Raw genomic sequence first — 17,467 nt, 5'->3', positions numbered from 1 at the left:
TCAATCAATGGCTGATACCAAATGAGAGACTCCCCCCTGGGCACACAGAAGACTGGGCGACTTGGAAGGCTCTAAACAGACTGCGCTCTGGCATCATGAGATGCAGAGCCAATCTTAAGAAATGGGGACACAAAGTGGAATCCACAACTTGATGGTGTGGAGAGGAGCAAACCACTGACCACCTGTGCAATGCAACCTGAGCCCTGGTACATGCACAATGGAGGACCTTATAGTAACAGCAGAGGCACTCCAAGTGGCCAGCTACTGGTCAAAGAACATTTAATCAACTACCAAGCTTGCAAACTTTGTGTTTTGTTTGTTTGTTTAAAAATGCAATACAACTGTTTGGTTTGCTCCTGACATGATAAATAAATAAATAAATAATAGAAGTGCAATGTAGATTGGCCAGCCTCAATCATTCCTCCTCCTCTGATGATCCTTTGTTCATATTTATTAAACACAATTAACTGGAGATAAACAGAAGGAGAAAAGTAAAAACTTGGCTATGGGACCAAGCCTTTGGCCAATAAGCAGCACAAGGAATGATCCGGGATTATGAATTATTATTTATTTATTTCAGATATGTATATCTCGTCCTTTTCACCCCCGGAGAGAGACTCAGGGCGGCTTACAACCAGCAACCATTAGATGCCCACAACAATATTAAAAGCACACATTGAACATTAGTTAAAACATCATCAAATGTTCAAAAGACCATTATTTATCATATCAGGAGCAAACCAAGGGTATCGTTTTAATGTATTTTAAAAAACAAACAAACAAAAAACCCACAAAGTTTGAAACTTGTCATTATATTAAATGTCCTTTGACCAGAACCTGTTCACTTGGAGTGCTTCTGGTGTTGCTATAAGAAGGTCTTCCATTGTGCATGTGGCAGGGCTCAGGTTGCATTGTAATAGGTGGTCTGTGGTTTGCTCTTCTCCACACTTGTTTTGTGGACTCCACTTTGTGGCCCCATTTCTTAAGGTTGGCTCTGCATCTCGTGGTGCCAGAGCGCAGTCTGTTCAGTGCCTTCCAAGTCACCCAGTCTTCTGTGTGCCAAGGAGAGTGTTTCTCATTTGGTATTACCTATGGCTTGAGGTTCTGGGTTTTAGCCTGCCACTTTTGGACTCTCGCTTGCTGAGGTGTTCCAATTTAAAAGAGGCAAATCTAAGTCCAAGTCCAGAGTTATAATCCAAAATCAATCTATTGTCAATCACATGATTAATTTATAATTGCTACTGCTGTGACTGCTGCTCGAAAGCTTGTTCCCACTGCCATGACTTCAGTTTCTTCCTGAAAGACAAGAGAGAGGGGGCTTACCTGATTTTATTAAGGACTGTGTTCCACAGACAATGGCCACCACCGAGAAGGCCCTGTTCCTTGTTCCCACCAAACACACCTGCAAAGGTGGTGGGATCGAGAGCAGGGCCTCCCCCGACAATCTTAACCTCCGAGGTGGATCATAGAGGCAGATACATTTGGACAAATAAGCTGGGCTGGAACTGTTCGGGTCTTTATAAGCTAAAGCCAGCACTTTGAATTGTGCTCGGTAGCAGACCAGCAACCAGTTTTGCTGATGTAATGGGGGTGGTATGTATGCCACTCCGGTGAGCAATCTGACTGGCGCCCGTTGGACTAGATTCAGTTTCCGAACAGTCTTCAAAGGCAACCCCACATAGAGCTCATTACAGTAATCCATCCGGGATATAACAAAAGTGTGGACCACTGTGGCCAAGTCAATATGTGCAATAGATATGATAACTTGTATTGTTGTGTTTTGGGCTCGGCCCCATGTAACCCGCACCGAGTCCCTTAGGGAGATGGTAGCGGGGTACAAATAAAGTGTTGTTGTTGTTGTTGTTGTTGTTGTTATAATAATAATAATAATTATTATTATTATTATTATTATTATTATTATTTTGCATGGCCTGGATTACAATAATAGAATTGTCTGATTTTAATGTTTACGTATATTGATAGGTTTTTTTAATTCCATGTTTTAATGTTAAATGACGTTGTGTTTTATGATTTAATTGATAATTGCATGTTATTTTCGTTATGTTAGGTTTCTTTATATGAGGCATTAAATGTTGCTATAATTATGTTGAGTCCCCTGCTGCGATGAGAAAATCTAGGTTTGAAGTCAATTTGTATCTAATGAATGAATGAATGAAGAGGGGAGGGCATTTGTCTATGATGGCCATTGTTTTTGCCTTGGATAACATTGTTATTTTTCTTTTCCTAGTTTTTGTACAGGCCAATAAATTGCAGCAACATATCTTTGCTGTCCATGGGCAAGAGGATAAAATTTACGACTGTTCCCAGTGCCCGCAGAAGTTCTTCTTTCAGACCGAACTTCAGGTACAACTTCTTATTTCCTTTTCCAAGAGTTAAATGCAAACTTGTATTGTTTGTTTCTGCCATTGTTATCTGTGAGAAATAGCTGTTTTGAAGGAGCGTTCGGAGCTCCTTCCTCTCCTCCTTCCTTCCCTTGTAACATCAGAAAATCCTCCTCTCTTTCTCTTTCTGTCTCTCTGGGTGCAGTCTCAAAAAAAAAGCAGGTCCTCTGAGCACGGGCTGCATAAATAAATAAGACCCGACAACTCTAATCATTCGCTCTGAGGATTTCTTTTGACAGTATGCCTTGCGACGCATTGCCACGGCCACGCCGAGCACAATGTAAATAATTTCTTCCCATCGGTTAATAATTTAAGGAAAGATTAGCATACAAAAACTCAACTAACATTTTGACATTCTCCATCTCTTCCCCCACCCACCCATGCGCATTATGAATAGAAGGTGGGCACAGAAAGAAGGCAATAGTGGATTCTTATTAAATACCAGTATTAAAAAATACAATTCTTTTTCCATCATAGCTTAACTATGACAAATAAGGGAACAGGGCTATCGCTTGGTAAGATAAAGTCCATTCCAAACAAAAGAAGTTACCAATCTCCCAAACATGGCATTGGCTATCAAGCAGCTACAGAACCAAACCACTGAATTGAAATGGATTTCTTACTTACTTACTTACTTAGGCGATCCCTCATTGTCCAAGTAAGATTGTCCTCCAAGATCGGTGTACTGGCGGTAGGTCTGTAGGTGACTGTGGAGCCCTATTCTTGACTTGCATGTTCTCCTGGAGTGAGGACATTGGTTTCCAGGTGGAAGGCGATCCTGGGCGGGGTTAGCTTGACACGCCTTCCTCTTGGCATGTTTCTTTTTTTTGCCCTCCATTTGTGCTTCTTCAAATTCTATAGCACTGCTGGTCACAGCTGACCTCCAGCTGGAGCGCTCACGGGCCAGGGCTTCCCAGTTCTCAGTGTCTATGCCAGAGTTTTGAAGGTTGGCTTTGAGCCCATCTTTCAATCTCTTTTCCTGCCCACCAACATTCTGTTTTCCATTCTTGAGTTCAGAGTAGAGCAACTGCTTTGGGAGACGGTGGTCGGGCATCCGGACAACGTGGCCGGTCCAGCAGAGTTGATGGCGGAGGACCATCGCCTCAGTGCTGGTGGTCTTTGCTTCTTCCAGCACGCTGACATTTGTCCGCTTGTCTTCCCAAGAGATTTGCAGGATTTTTCAGAGGCAACGTTGATGGAATCATTCCAGGAGTTGCATGTGATGTCTGTAGATAGTCCACGTCTCACAGGCGTATAGCAGGGTTGGGAGGACAATAGCTTCATAAACAAATACCTTGGGATCCCTACGGATGTCCCGGTCCTCAAACACTCTGTTCTTCATTCAAATGGATTCCAAAGGCTATCTAGAACACTGTAAGTCCCAATCTCAAATTGGGCCACCTTAACTCAATGATGGTCCTGATTTTTTTTGTGAATGCCACCTAGTGGTTGTTTTAGACCAAGCATGGGCATTTTTTTTGTCTTGGGGCCACATTGTGGGCCAGGTCAGGAGGGGTGGGGCCAGGAGGGGGCAGAGGAGGACCTGGGTCATCCTCAGGCAGGCCCGTAGCCAGGATTTTGATTCGGGGGGGGGGGGGGCACTGAGTTTGATTTGGGGGGGGTGAGTCTGAGTGAAAGAGGGTCTACCCTAGCAAACCTTTTGTATTGTTACCCCAATACCCCCATGCATATGGGATATATTGAGTATGATGATTAGATCATGATATGAATAAACATAACAGTTTAAATAATGCACCAGTAAGGCCTTCTCATGGACCATCATGAGAATTTCGGGGGGGGGGCTGGAGCCCCCCAAGCCCCCCCCCCCCCGGCCTGTTCTCAGGTAGTCCAGTATCAGAATGGGCTTGCTTGCCCTATCCTTATGCCGGGGGGAAGGTGGGACACACATCCACTGCCCTGACCTTCCCCCCATTCTCCTCCCCTGATCCCCAAGCTGTCCTACTGCATTATGCTGGGAGGGAGGAGTGCAAGACAGACAACAGTTGAGAGTGCTCTGGAGGGCTCTCAGCTGCCACATGCCTTCTTTGAGTTATCCTCCTAGCATAACAATAGGGCCGCTCGCACCATCCTTATGCCAAGAGGAGGTTGAGACACATGGTGGCTGAGAGCACTTTCAGTTGCTACATGCCTTCCTCCCCCATCTTTTTGGCATAAGGATGCAGCAGGCCACCATGTCCATCTGCCAAGAGGACAGGTAAAATGAGGAGGGCCTGAGGTAAGCACCCAGGGGGTTGCACTGGCCCCCGGACCTTAGTTTGCCCTTGCCTGTTTTAGACATTTACAAGAATCTGTTACACAGTATTTCCAGTGGATTCTGCAGAAGATGCTTCAGCTGTACTTCATAAAAAGGGAAAATCAGCCTGTTTAGAAAACTTTGCAGATGCTGATTTGGTATTGGTAAATGTTTGGTTTTTATACATATTTTCTATATCTATATACCTGCGGTCTCATAAACATTTCTCAGGTCAAAAGAGGTCCTGAATGGAAAAGTTTCAGAAGCCTTGATCTAGAAGTCTGTACAACTAAACTGTTCTTGAGAAATGGCCATCCCAACTCTTTTTAAACACCTCCAATGAAACGTTTAAACAGGTCCATCATCTTTTGAAGCAGTCCAAATGTGATTAGGATAGAGTTTTTGGAGAGGGATGGGGCGTGCAGACAATCCTAGATCATTAATAAAGTGCATTTAAGGACATATTGCTGGGGGTTTCCTTATTCTGGGAAGGCACGCTGGAATAACCACGTTTTCAGGCTCCTCCTAAAAACTGCCAGAGTTGAGGCATGCCTGATGTCCTTGGGGAGTGAGTTCCAGAGTCGAGGGGCCACCACCGAGAAAGCCCTCTCCCTTGTCCCTACCAATCGTGCCTGCGATGGAGGTGGGAGCGCGAGCAGGGCCTCTCCGGATGATCGAAGAGATCGTGTGGGTTCGTACACAGAGATGCGGTAAAATAATGGGAATGTAATAATTGCAGTATTAATAGAGCAAAATAATAAATGTAATAATAATAATAGAGTAAAATAATAAACACAATAATAACAATAGAGTAAAATAATAAATGTTTGGGGAAGCCTTTACCTTTACCTAAAATACTTTACCCATTACATTTTTTATTTATTTATTTATTTACTTTGCTTATATACCGCTGTTCTCAGCCCGGGGGCGACTCACAGCGGTGTACAACATAGGAAGAACAACATTCAAGACACAGTATAAAAACAATTCACAATCCAGCATTATACAAAAACATCATCATTACCACAAAACCCATTCAGCGCCGTCTCATCGTCCAAACCACAATCCAGTATCATTGTTGTTCCATTCCTATAGTCATTACCAATCATTGCACTTCTTGTTCTAACGCCTTCTTGAACAACCAAGTCTTTAATTTCCTGCGGAATATCATCAGGGAAGGAGCCAGTCTAATGTCCACGGGAAGGGTGTTCCACAGCCAAGGAGCCACCACCGAGAAGGCCCTATCTCTCGTCCCCGCCAGCCGTGCTTGTGAAGCCGGCGGGATCGAGAGCAGGGCCTCCCCGGAAGATCTCAAAGTCCTGGTGGGCTCGTAGGTGGAGATGCGGTCGGATAGGTATCTTGGGCCGGAACCGTTTAAGGCTATAGATAGGTCATGCCTGGGTTTTTTGGGTCAATTTTTAAGTCATCCCGATTTTTTGGGGTCAACTAGAATGTCTAGGCTCATGCATGAGTAAATGCATTATCTATGAGGGACATTCGATGGAAAGAGGTGCAGTTGTTTCCGTCCAGTAGCCAACCTGGGATTCGCCCAAATGTTGTGGCTCAAACCACTTAACCTCCGGCAGTTCTGCCATATAGATACACAGGTAAAAAACCTGCCTGGCAATTTCTCGGTGGGGGTGGCAGTGACAGCTTGCAGTCCACATTCCCCTGATGCTGTCAGATACCTTAGGCCAGCCTCAGGCACAAGGACTCTAGAAACTCCCTCTTGGATGCCTGCACCCTCCTGTTCCAGCAATCTGTGGCTGAACAGATGCGGTTTTGGCTCTTAATATAAGGAGATTTCAGGGCACTTGATCATGCTTGGTTAACAGCAGTTTGTGGATAAAATCTCCTCAAAAAGTTGAGTTTCGACTTTCAGAACAGAGCTACTCTTAAAAAATACTTTTAAGAGGCACACACAACTAAAACATTTTTATTCTCAGCCTTCCTCATTGCATGTATTTTATATGACGAATACTTCTCCCAAAATGTTCCTCGAGGCCCCTGGTAAATATAATAATTTCATGGAATGGTGCATGCACTCTGCCTCATTTAAATCTATTAGCTTTATAAACTGTGATGTACTTAAACTTTGGAGGGGTGAGCATGCCTGCGTATATATTTTTTAATTTATCTTCCCCAATTCCCAAGCTGACGCCTCTTGTGTCTTGCTGTCATACTGCAGAAGGGATGGTTGATCTTTTCACTTTGTTGATTTTGTATTCTTCCTCCCGGGAGCGATGCTCTTCCTTCCTCTTGTTCTGGCAATCTCATTTGCATAAGTGTACAAAAGTTATAACTATACCTTGTTAATATTTTAATAAAGTCAGCAGATTTTGTTTTGTTTTGTTTCCCTGCTTCGGCACCGCCGGGTTTCAAGAAAGTCTACAATGTGGTTGGGGAAAAACAAAACAAGGTTGTTTTTTAAAATATATATATATATATAAATGTGGAAGGGATTTTTTCCCTCCTTTGCTTCTTTGTGTCTCACTAGTGTTCAAAATGCCAGCATTGTTAATAAGGACACAGAGTTTCTATGGGTCATTGCATTGACTTCTTAAGCATCAACTGCCCTGTTATCAAAATACGTATTTCTAAGTGCTCTACAATTTAAGAAAAATTAGCACCAGTGAATTGCAAATGAGCAAAAGTGCTAAAATGCTAATAAATTTTCTGCTACAATCTTTCTTGGAAAAGGTTCACTGGAAACAATCCATTTGTCTGTCTATCTATCTATCTATCTATCTATAGCCATCCACCCATCCATCCATCTATCCATCCATCCATCTATCTATCCATCCATCCATCCATCCAACCAACCACCCATCCATCCGTCCATCCAACTATCTATCCATCCATCTATCCAGCCAGCCAGCCATCCCTCCATCTATACATCCATCTATCCAACCATCCATCCATCCATCTATCCATCCATCCATCCATCCATCCATCCATCCAACCACTCATCCATCCGTCCATCCAACTATCTATCCATCCATCTATCCAGCCAGCCAGCCATCCCTCCATCTATACATCCATCTATACATCCATCTATCCAACCATCCATCCAACCAGCCAACCGTCCGTCCGTCCACTATCTATCTATCTATCTATCTATCTATCCATCCTTTTCCAATGCCGCGACCCCTTAATACAGTTCCTCATGTTGTGGTGACCCCCAACCATAACATTATTTTCATTGCTACTTCATAACTGTAATTCTGCTACTGTTATGAATTGTAATGTAAATATCTGATATACAGGATGTATTTTCATTTACTGGACCAAATTTAGCACAAATACCCAATACACCCCAATCTGAATACTGGTAGGGTTGGGGAGGGGGGATTGATTTTGTCATTTGGGAGTTGTGGTTGCTGGGATTTATAGTTAATCTGCAATCAAAGAAAAGAAAACTCAAAGTTCTCTACGCAGCATTTGTACGAGGGGTATTTTTTAAGTAAGGTCCGTTTGAACATAAGTACACAACGAAAGTTTATTTCAAAAAAGTAAATTTATTTTCAGTCCATACTTCACTCTATTTTTCGACATAGTTGCCAAGTTTGTTCAAACACTTATCATACCTCTGAACCAATTTTAAAATACCCTCTTCATAAAAACTTGCCACCTCCTGAAGCCACCAAATCGTCTGTAATCAAAGAAGGGCGACCAGAGCGGTCCTCATCATGGACATTGTCACGGCCATCTTTGAATTGTCGTACCCACTTACGCACTTTGCTTTCACTCATAACAGTATCACCGTACACTTCACAAATCTGTCAATGGATTTCTGCAGCAGGCAGGTTCCTCGCTGACAAAAACCGTATCACTGAGCGAACCTCACATGCGGAGGATGAGTTGATAGTCTTAAACATTTTTATAGCACAGAACAGAACCGTTCAGGTTAGCTGCAGAGCGGAAACTGTTTTTCCCGAGGCATGCCGGTACACGACACACGCGCTCGTTGCGGTATGTGCGCGAACTACTAGTGTCTACAACAAAACGGACCTTACTTACAAAATACCCCTCATATTTAGGGATACCATTATAAGGAAGAATGGAGGTTCAACATCACCTTGCGACTTCTATTATTATTATTATTATTATTATTATTATTATTATTATTGCCTCTTTTTTTTCTTTTTTCTTTTCCCTCTTCTCCTCTCTGCCTTCCCCACTATCCCATCCACCGTGTTCACCCCCCCCAAAAACCCTTTCACACACCCCTTTTTTCCAGATTTTAGACCCATCCTTGTAAAATAATTATATATATATTTAAAAATCTACAATCAAAGAGCATCTTAAACTCCACCAAGAATGGAATTGAACCAAACTTGGCACACAGAACTCCCATGACCAACAAAGAATACTGGAAGGGTTTGGTGGGCATTGACCTTGAGTTTTGGAGTTGTAGTTCACCTACCTCCAGAGAGCACTGTGGACTCAAACAATGATGGATCTGGACCAAACTTGGCACAAATACTCAATATGCCCAAATGTGAACAGTGGTGGAGTTTGGGGAAAATAGACCTTGACATTTGGGGGTTGTAATTGCTGGGATTTATAGTTCACCTACAATCAAAAAGCATTCTGAACTCCACCAACAATGGAATTGAACCAAATTTGGCACACAAAACTCCTATGACCAACTGAAAATACTGGACGGGTTTGGTGGGCATTGACCTTGAGTTTTGGAATTGTAGTTCACCGACCTCCAGAGAGCACTGTGGACTCAAACAATGATGGATCTGGACCAAACCTGGCACAAATACTCAATATGCCCAAATGTGAACAGTGGTGGAGTTTTGGGGAAAATAGACCTTGACATTTGGGGGTTGTAATTGCTGGGATTTATAGTTCACCTACAATCAAAGAGCATTCTGAGCCCCACCAATGATAGAATTGGGCCAAACTTCCCCAATGACCATCAGAAAATACTGTGTTTTCTGATGGTCTTTGGCCATCAGATAGCCCCTCGTGACCCCCCCCCCCCCCCAGGGTCACGAGCAGCTAGATTTTCTGCTCTAGAGTTTCTCTCTGAATAGAAGTGTTTATGTGTGTGTATGTGTTCTTAACAAACTAAATGTATCATGCACACATTTTAAAATCCAGTCCCCGGATTCTTGTGTTTTTGCCACTCTCCCGTGTGACAAAAGAAACAGAACTCTGCGCAGGGTTATGCAGATAGCAGCTGGCTCATCTCTCCAGAATGTCCCCAGGGCTTCGATGCACTGCAGCAAAGTAAATGGATTGCCACCAGGGACAGAGTTGGAAAGGGATACAACCTAAATCTGGCCCCAGCTTTTGGCAGGCAGCAGTTGGACCCCCAACTTCAGGGACTCCTTAGAGATGCAATCCATAGAGCCCACCCTTCGATTCATTTATTCCAAAACACATTTGATCAGGCCTTTTCTATAAAGTCAAATATGAAAAATGGCTTAATAAATTGCAGCACTAAAATATAAGTTATTTGATGCTAGAGGAAAAGGAGGGGGAGAAATAAGGAACAACAAAGAACCAACAGTATAGGATTACTATAGATTTCTGTTGGCACATTTTGGGCTCAGCATTGGCCCTTGTCAGAGGTGATATAATAACACACCCTCTCATGAATCCCTTGGACAATCGCAATAAGAGACATTTTGTTGGAAATAGCAACCTTCTACAAGCCTCCTATACTAGTTATTTGTTATGTATATAATTGTGATTGCTTACTATATTGTATGTATATCACTAGTTCTCAACCTTCCTAATGCCGCGACCCCTTAATACAGTTCCTCATGTTGTGGTGACCCCCAAACATAACATTATTTTCATTGCTACTTCATAACTATAATTTTGCTATTGTTATGAATCGTAATGTAAATTTCTGATATGCAGGATGTATTTTCATTCACAGGACCAAATTAGACACAAGTATCCAATACATCCAAATTTTAATACTGGTGGGGTTGGGAGGGGGATTGATTTTGTCATTTGGGAGTTGTAGTTGCTGGGATTTATAGTTCATCTAAAATCAAAAAGCATTCTGAACCTCACTAACAACAAAATTGAACCAAACTCGGCACACAGAACTCCCATGGCCAACACAAAATACTGGAAGGGTTTGGTGGGCATTGACATTGAGTTTTGGAGTTGTAGTTCACCTACATCCAAAGAGCACTGTGCACTCAAACAATAATGGATCTGGACCAAAATTAGCACAGATACTCAATATGCCCAAATGTGAAAACTGGTGGAGTTTGGGGAAAATAAACTTGACATTTGGGAGTTGTAGTTGCTGGGATGTATAGTTCACCTAAAATCAAAGAGCATTATGACCTCTTCCAACGACAGAATAGAACCAAACTTGGCACACAGAACTCCCATGACCAACAGAAAATACTGGAAGGGTTTGGTGGGCATTGACCTTGAGTTTTGGAGTTGTAGTTCATCTACACCCAGAGAGCACTGTGGACTCAAACGATAATGGATGTGGACCAAACTTGGCACGAATACTCAATATGTTCAAATGTGAACACTGGTGGAGTTTAGGGAAAATAAACTTAACATTTGGGAGTTGTAGTTGCTGGGATGTATAGTTCATCTATAATCAAAGAGCATTCCGAACCCCACTGACGAAAGAGTTGGGCCAAATATCCCACAGAGAACCCCCATGAGCAACAGAAAATGCTGTCACCCCCACTTGCGACCCCCCAAGGGTCTTGAGCCCAAGTTGAGAAATACTGACATAGACCCCTCTGACATCCTCTCATGAACCCCCCAGGGGTCCTGACCCCCAGGTTGAGAAACACTGGGCTAGGAGAACTTTTCTACAACTGGTATGCAAAGCGTTTAGCTATCGAGTAACTTTCTTCTCTATAAGGCTAGAACCCCACAGACATTTACCTGGAGTAGACCCTATTGACCTTAATAGGACTTCTAAAAGAAAAAGAAAAAGGTGAATAGGATGGTACTGCATATGCTTCTGTTGAAGGACTTTCAAATGAAATCTATACAATGAGCAAGTTGTATGGCTGGAGGGAGATGAATGAAAGCCACTATGGATCAATTTGTGTGAGAGATAAGTAGAAATCCTCTCTTTATTCAGAGGACTTGCTTTTGTCTCTCTGTTGTATGAATAAGGATAAATTCAATTTAAATTTAACTTAAGAGCTAAGTAGACAGGTTCCCAGGGTCATTAAATACATTCCAAAAAGAGCCATAGAAGAATTAGTGCTAGCAAAGTATTACCAATTATGGGTAAATATGCCCTTACTATGAAGATTTGTCGACACCTTTGAGGTGTTTAAAGTCTTGACTAGATCCAGATTTTATCCTATAACTGAATAAAATATTAATATTCCTTTTTATGACATACTAGATTGGTCAATTTTGACACTCACGTATATGCCAGCTTCTGAGCACATCCTGGCCTTACCTTTCTGCAGTAATGCAGAAAATGGCCTTTGGTTAGGCATGATTTTAAGTCATGTTCTTCAGGTGCCCAACGTTTAGCAAATCTGGAAAGTTTGGATATTTTGGTAGGGTGAGGAGAATGTCAATACTTGGAAATCTTATGCAGTGTTTCCCAACCTTTCTAATGCCGCAACCTGTTAATACAGTTCCTTGTGTTATGGTGACCGCCCCCCCCCCCCAACCATAACATTATTTTTGTTGCTACTTCATAACTGTAATTTTGCTACTGTTTTGATTTGTCATGTAAATATTGGATATGTAGGATGTATTTTCATTTACTGGATCAAATTTGGAGCAAATGATATGCCCAAATTTGAATACTGTTGGGGTTGGGAGAATTGATTTTTGTCATTTGGTAGTTGTAGTTGCTGGAATTTATAGTTCACCTACAATCAACGAGCATTCTGAACTCCACCAATGATGGAATTGAACCAAACTTGGCACACAGAACTCCCATGACCAAGAGAAAATACTGGAAGGGTTTGGTGGGCATTGACCTTGAGTTTTGGAGTTGTAGTTCATCTGCCTCCAGAGAGCACTGTGAACTCAAACAATGATGGGTTTGGTGAGCATTGACCTTGAGTTTTGGAGTTGTAGTTCAGCTATATCCAGAGAACACTGTGGATTCAAACAATGATGGATCTGGACCAAACTTGGCACAAATACCCGATACGCCCAAATTTGAATACTGGTGGAGTTGGTGGATTGATTGATTTTGTCACTTGGGAGTTGTAGTTGCTGGTATTTATAGTTCACCTAAAATCAAAGAGCATTCTGAACCCCACTAATGATAGTATTAGTGGGGATTAGTGGCATGAATACTCAATATGCTCAAATGTGAACACTGGTGGAGTTTTGAGAAAAATAGACCTTGACTTTTGGGAGTTGAAGTTGCTGGGATTTATATTTTACCTACAATCAAAGATCATTCTGAACTCCATCCATGATGGAACCGAACCAAATTTGGCACAAAGAACTCCTATGACCAAGAGAAAATATTGGAAGGGTTTTGTGGACATTGATGTTCAGTTTTGTTAGTTGTAGTTCACCAACATCCAGAGAGCCCTGTGGACTCAAACAATAATAGGTCTGGAGCAAAGTTGTTATGAATACTCAGTATGCCCATATGTGAACACTGGTTGAGTTTTGAGGAAAATAGACCTTGACATTTGGGAATTGAAGTTGCTGGGATTTATAGTTCACCTACAATCAAAGATCATTCTGAACTCCATCAACAATGGAACTGAACCAAATTTGGCACCCAGAACTCCTATGACCAAGAGAAAATATTGGAAGGATTTTGTGGACATTGGTGTTCAGTTTTGGAGTTGTAGTTCACTACCTCCAGAAAGCACTGTGAACTCAAATAATGGATCTGGGACCAAACTTGGTACAAATACTCAATATGTCCAAATGTGAACACTAGTGGAATTTTGGGGGAAATAGACCTTGACATTTGGGAGTTGAAGTTGCTGGGATTTATAGTCCACCTGCAATCAAAGAGCACTCTGAACCCAGCCCATAAGGGATGTGCACCAAACCTGACACACTACTTACATGGCCAACATTCATTACTAGTGGGGTTGGTTTTGATTTCTGGGTGTTGTAGTTCACCAACACCAAAAAGGAAGAGAAGGACAAGTGGAGAGATCTTCAGCCTTCTCTGCCAAAAGTGTTCCTAAGACCCAGAAATATGTGTTTTCTGATGGTCTTGGCAACCCTCCCTGAAACCCTCATGCGACCGCCCCAGGGGTCCCGACCCCCAGGTTGAGAAACACTGATCTTATGCGTAGCAGACATTTGGTATTGCATCGGAATGGTGGGACCTAACATACTTAATTGTTTTAAGAACTGCATTAAGCAAATTGGGAATGAAAAGCAGAGTATTCACAGGAAACTCAAGGAGGAGTTTTGCCTGTGATCTTCCTCCCCACTGTTTTGTGAGGAACCATCGCATAGCCACTGAAGTATTTGTGTTTAAAGGATTAGTTCCTGCTGTTTGCTTGTGTGCGGCTAATCACACCGTTTCCTCTTAAATGATTGCAAAGCGAGGAAAAAGGAGAGCAAGGGATAGAGCCACCCACCAGTGAGGTAGGTAGGTAGGGAGGGAGCAGGCTACCTGCCAGTTCCTCCCTTGCTCAGGTGTGCTGATCCGTGATGGCTGGTTGGGAAGCAAGGGATTCAGTCCGCTTTCTGAATTTGGAGATGAGTCAAGCCACCAAATGGCTGAACCTTGGAAGAACGTACTCATTCTCTTTCCAGCCAGACCTGAATATTATGAAGAATGCCCTGCTGCCACTGAAAGCAAAGGCCCCCTTTTCTGTCTCACCAAAAAAGGAGATATAAAGTTTTCCAGCACTTTAAAGATAATGGCAACCGGTTTCTCCTCCTGTAGCATGGCTGTATTTTGGAATAGTGAAGTCTGTGATTCTTCAGTCTAAGAGATAACAGTTTGGAGCCAAAAAAAAGTCACAAAAATTCCAAAACGGACAATAGCAAGATGCAAATTCAAGTTTTTGAAATGGTTCCATGCAACATCTCTTTAAGGCAGGTTGGCATTGGGAGCCTCGCAGCTACAGAATGGGAATTAAGAGCCGGAGGGCTTGTCTCCATAAACGAAATAACCTGGATCCATTTCAAATCCAGTGTTGGCTGTTTACATGGCACCAGTCTTCCAGTGAGTTTCCCACGTTTTCTGCCCTTAACCCAATTTTGTTTTGCTTAAGGAAGTGTTTCTCAACCTTCCTAATGCCGCAACCTCTTAATACAGTTCCTCATGTTGTGGTGACTCCCAACCATAAAATTATTTTCATTGCTACTTCTTAACTGTAATTTTGCTACTGTTATGAATCTTAATGTAAATATCTCATATATACAGGATGTGTTTTCATTCACTGGATCAAATTTGGCACAAGTACCCGATATGCTCAAATTTGAATACTGATGGTGTTGGGTGGCATTGATTTTGTCATTTGGGAATTGTAGCTGCTGGGATTTATAGTTCACCTACAATCAAAGAACATTCTGAACTCCACCAATGATGGAATTGAACCAAACTTGGCACACAGAACTCCCATGACAACAGAAAATACTGGAAGTGTTTGGTGCGCATTGACATTGAGTTTTGGAGTTGTAGTTCACCTACCTGCAGAGAACACTGTGGATTCAAACAATGATGGATCTGGACCAAACTTGGGACAAATACCCAATATGCCCAAATTTGAATACTGGTGGGGTTGGGGGATTGATTGATTTTTACACTTGGGAGTTGTAGTTGCTGGTATTTATAGTTCACCTACAATCAAAGAGCATTCTGAACCCCACTAATGATAGTATTGGGCCAAACTTCCCACACAGTACCCCCATGCTTTGTAGGGACTTGCTGGTACGAACCTCTCTCCAGCCTTGCACGTTCTCCCTTGTCTGCACATTCGCAACATGCTTCCATGCAAAGAGGACGCCTGCTCTCCCCTCCCTGCTTGGACTCTTAATAACAGCCTTTTCCTTGGCTGAGAGGTCGGCCAATCACAGAGGAGAAGAGCTTTTGGTGGGAGGATTTGCCGTTTGTTTCCAAAAAGGAAGAGAAGGACAGACGAAAAGATCATCAGCCATCTCTGCCAAAGGGGTTCTTAAGACTATCCAAAATACATGTTTTCTGGTGGTATTTGGTGACTCTTCTGAAACCCCCATGTGACCTCCCAGGGATCCTGACCCCAAGGTTGAGAAATGCTGGCTTAAGGCAATGTAAGGGATATTTCAGAGCTTGCAGGAAACTCCAGAGCAGTGTTTCTCAACCTGGGGGTCGGGACCCCTGAGGGGGTGACGAAGGGGTGTCAGAGGGGCTACCAAAGACCATCAGAAAACACAGTATTATCTGATGGTCATGGGGATTCCATGTGGGAAGTTTGAGCCAATTCTATCGTTGAAGTTCAGAATGTTCTTTGATTGTAATGAACTACAAATCCCAGCAACTCCAACTCCCAAAAGTAAAGGTCTATTTTCCCCAAGCTCGACCAGTGTTCACATTTGCGCATATTGAGTATTTGTGCCAGATCCACCATTGCGTGAGTCCACAGTGCTCTCTGGATATAGGTGAACTACAACTCCCAAACTCAAGGTCAACACCCACCAAACCCTTCCAGTGTTTTCCGTTGGTCATGGGAGTTCTGTGTGGCAAATTAGGTTCAAATCCATCACTAGTGGAGTTCAGAATGCTCTTTGATTATAGGTGAACTATAAATCCCAGCAACTACAACTCCCAAATTACAAAATCAATCCTCCCCCAACCCCACTAACATTTACATGTGGTTGAATTGGGTATTTGTGCCCAGTTTGGTCCAGTGAATGAAAATAAATCTTGCATATCTGATATTTACATTATGATTTATAACAGTAGTAAAATGACTGTTATGAAGTAGCAACAAAAACAATATTATGGTTGGGGGTCACCACAACATGAGGGACTGTATTAAGGGGTCACGGCATTAGGAAGGTTGAGAACCACTGCTCCAGAGTATCTTAGGGCTTTGTACCTGTCTGGACAGCTGAATCTGCTCCGTTTTGGCCCAATTTAGTGCCCAGATGACCTCAGAGCAGCATCATATCCAAGGTTGTCCCCCCAAGCATCCGTGATGGCCTGTCGCCCATGAACCCTAGAGATCCGCCATCTCCCCAAGGTTCCTATGTACTGACATAAGGCTCAGATACATACGAGATATATATGACCCCAGAGTTATTTGAAAAGATGCCCCAAATACCTGCTAGAACAATCGGTTCAGAATGGATTTATTTTGAGTGAATGCATCCACGAAAACGCTCCTCATAAATTCTAAACTGTGACTATGAGAAGAAACAGCTGGTTCATTAGTGTAATTTGTGTTGTATTTAACAATTTGTGCTTGGCTTAGAAATTAAACCCCAAGAGACACTTTTTTTGGAAACGAACCACAAGCTTATTCTACATTTGATGGAAGGCATTACTTTTGACATTTTTTCCAAGCAAGATGTGATTTCCATCACCTTTCTCGCCCCCTTTACCCTTAAATTCTATTTACTTGCTTTCCTCAAAACAATGGAAGGAGTTGCTGAAATCCATCAGCATATCATTTCCCTTTCAAAGTAAAATTTAAGTCGATCTGTATAGCTGATTTGGTTTAAGAAAAGGACTATTACAAAATTTGCTTGAAGCATTTTATTTAATTTTTAATTATTATTAGTTATAAAACTAATAAATTACAAGGAAAACAAAATCCATTCCAAGCCTGTTCCTGGGTCTCAGTCAGGCACCGTCAGATAATTATAACTAACATTAATTAAAAATTAACGGTGCTCTAGGCATTTAACCATCACT

General features: G+C 42.4%; 1 protein-coding gene across 3 annotated transcripts in view; it reads left to right on the top strand.

Annotated features, from left to right (window-relative positions):
• Positions 1 to 17,467, top strand: part of ZNF423 (zinc finger protein 423) — a 484,624-nt gene that overhangs the window by 418,309 nt on the left and 48,848 nt on the right. For all 3 annotated transcript variants that reach the window (XM_060787886.2, XM_060787887.2, XM_060787888.2), the window contains one exon: positions 2,249 to 2,364. In XM_060787886.2, coding sequence (XP_060643869.2) covers positions 2,249 to 2,364 — 116 coding nt within the window. The remainder of the gene's footprint in view (positions 1 to 2,248; positions 2,365 to 17,467) is intronic.

This window comes from Anolis sagrei, chromosome 8 (genome assembly GCF_037176765.1).
Source record: "Anolis sagrei isolate rAnoSag1 chromosome 8, rAnoSag1.mat, whole genome shotgun sequence".
In the NCBI taxonomy this organism is placed as follows: Eukaryota; Metazoa; Chordata; class Lepidosauria; order Squamata; family Dactyloidae; genus Anolis; species Anolis sagrei.
This window is presented reverse-complemented; position numbering and strand designations above follow the sequence as displayed.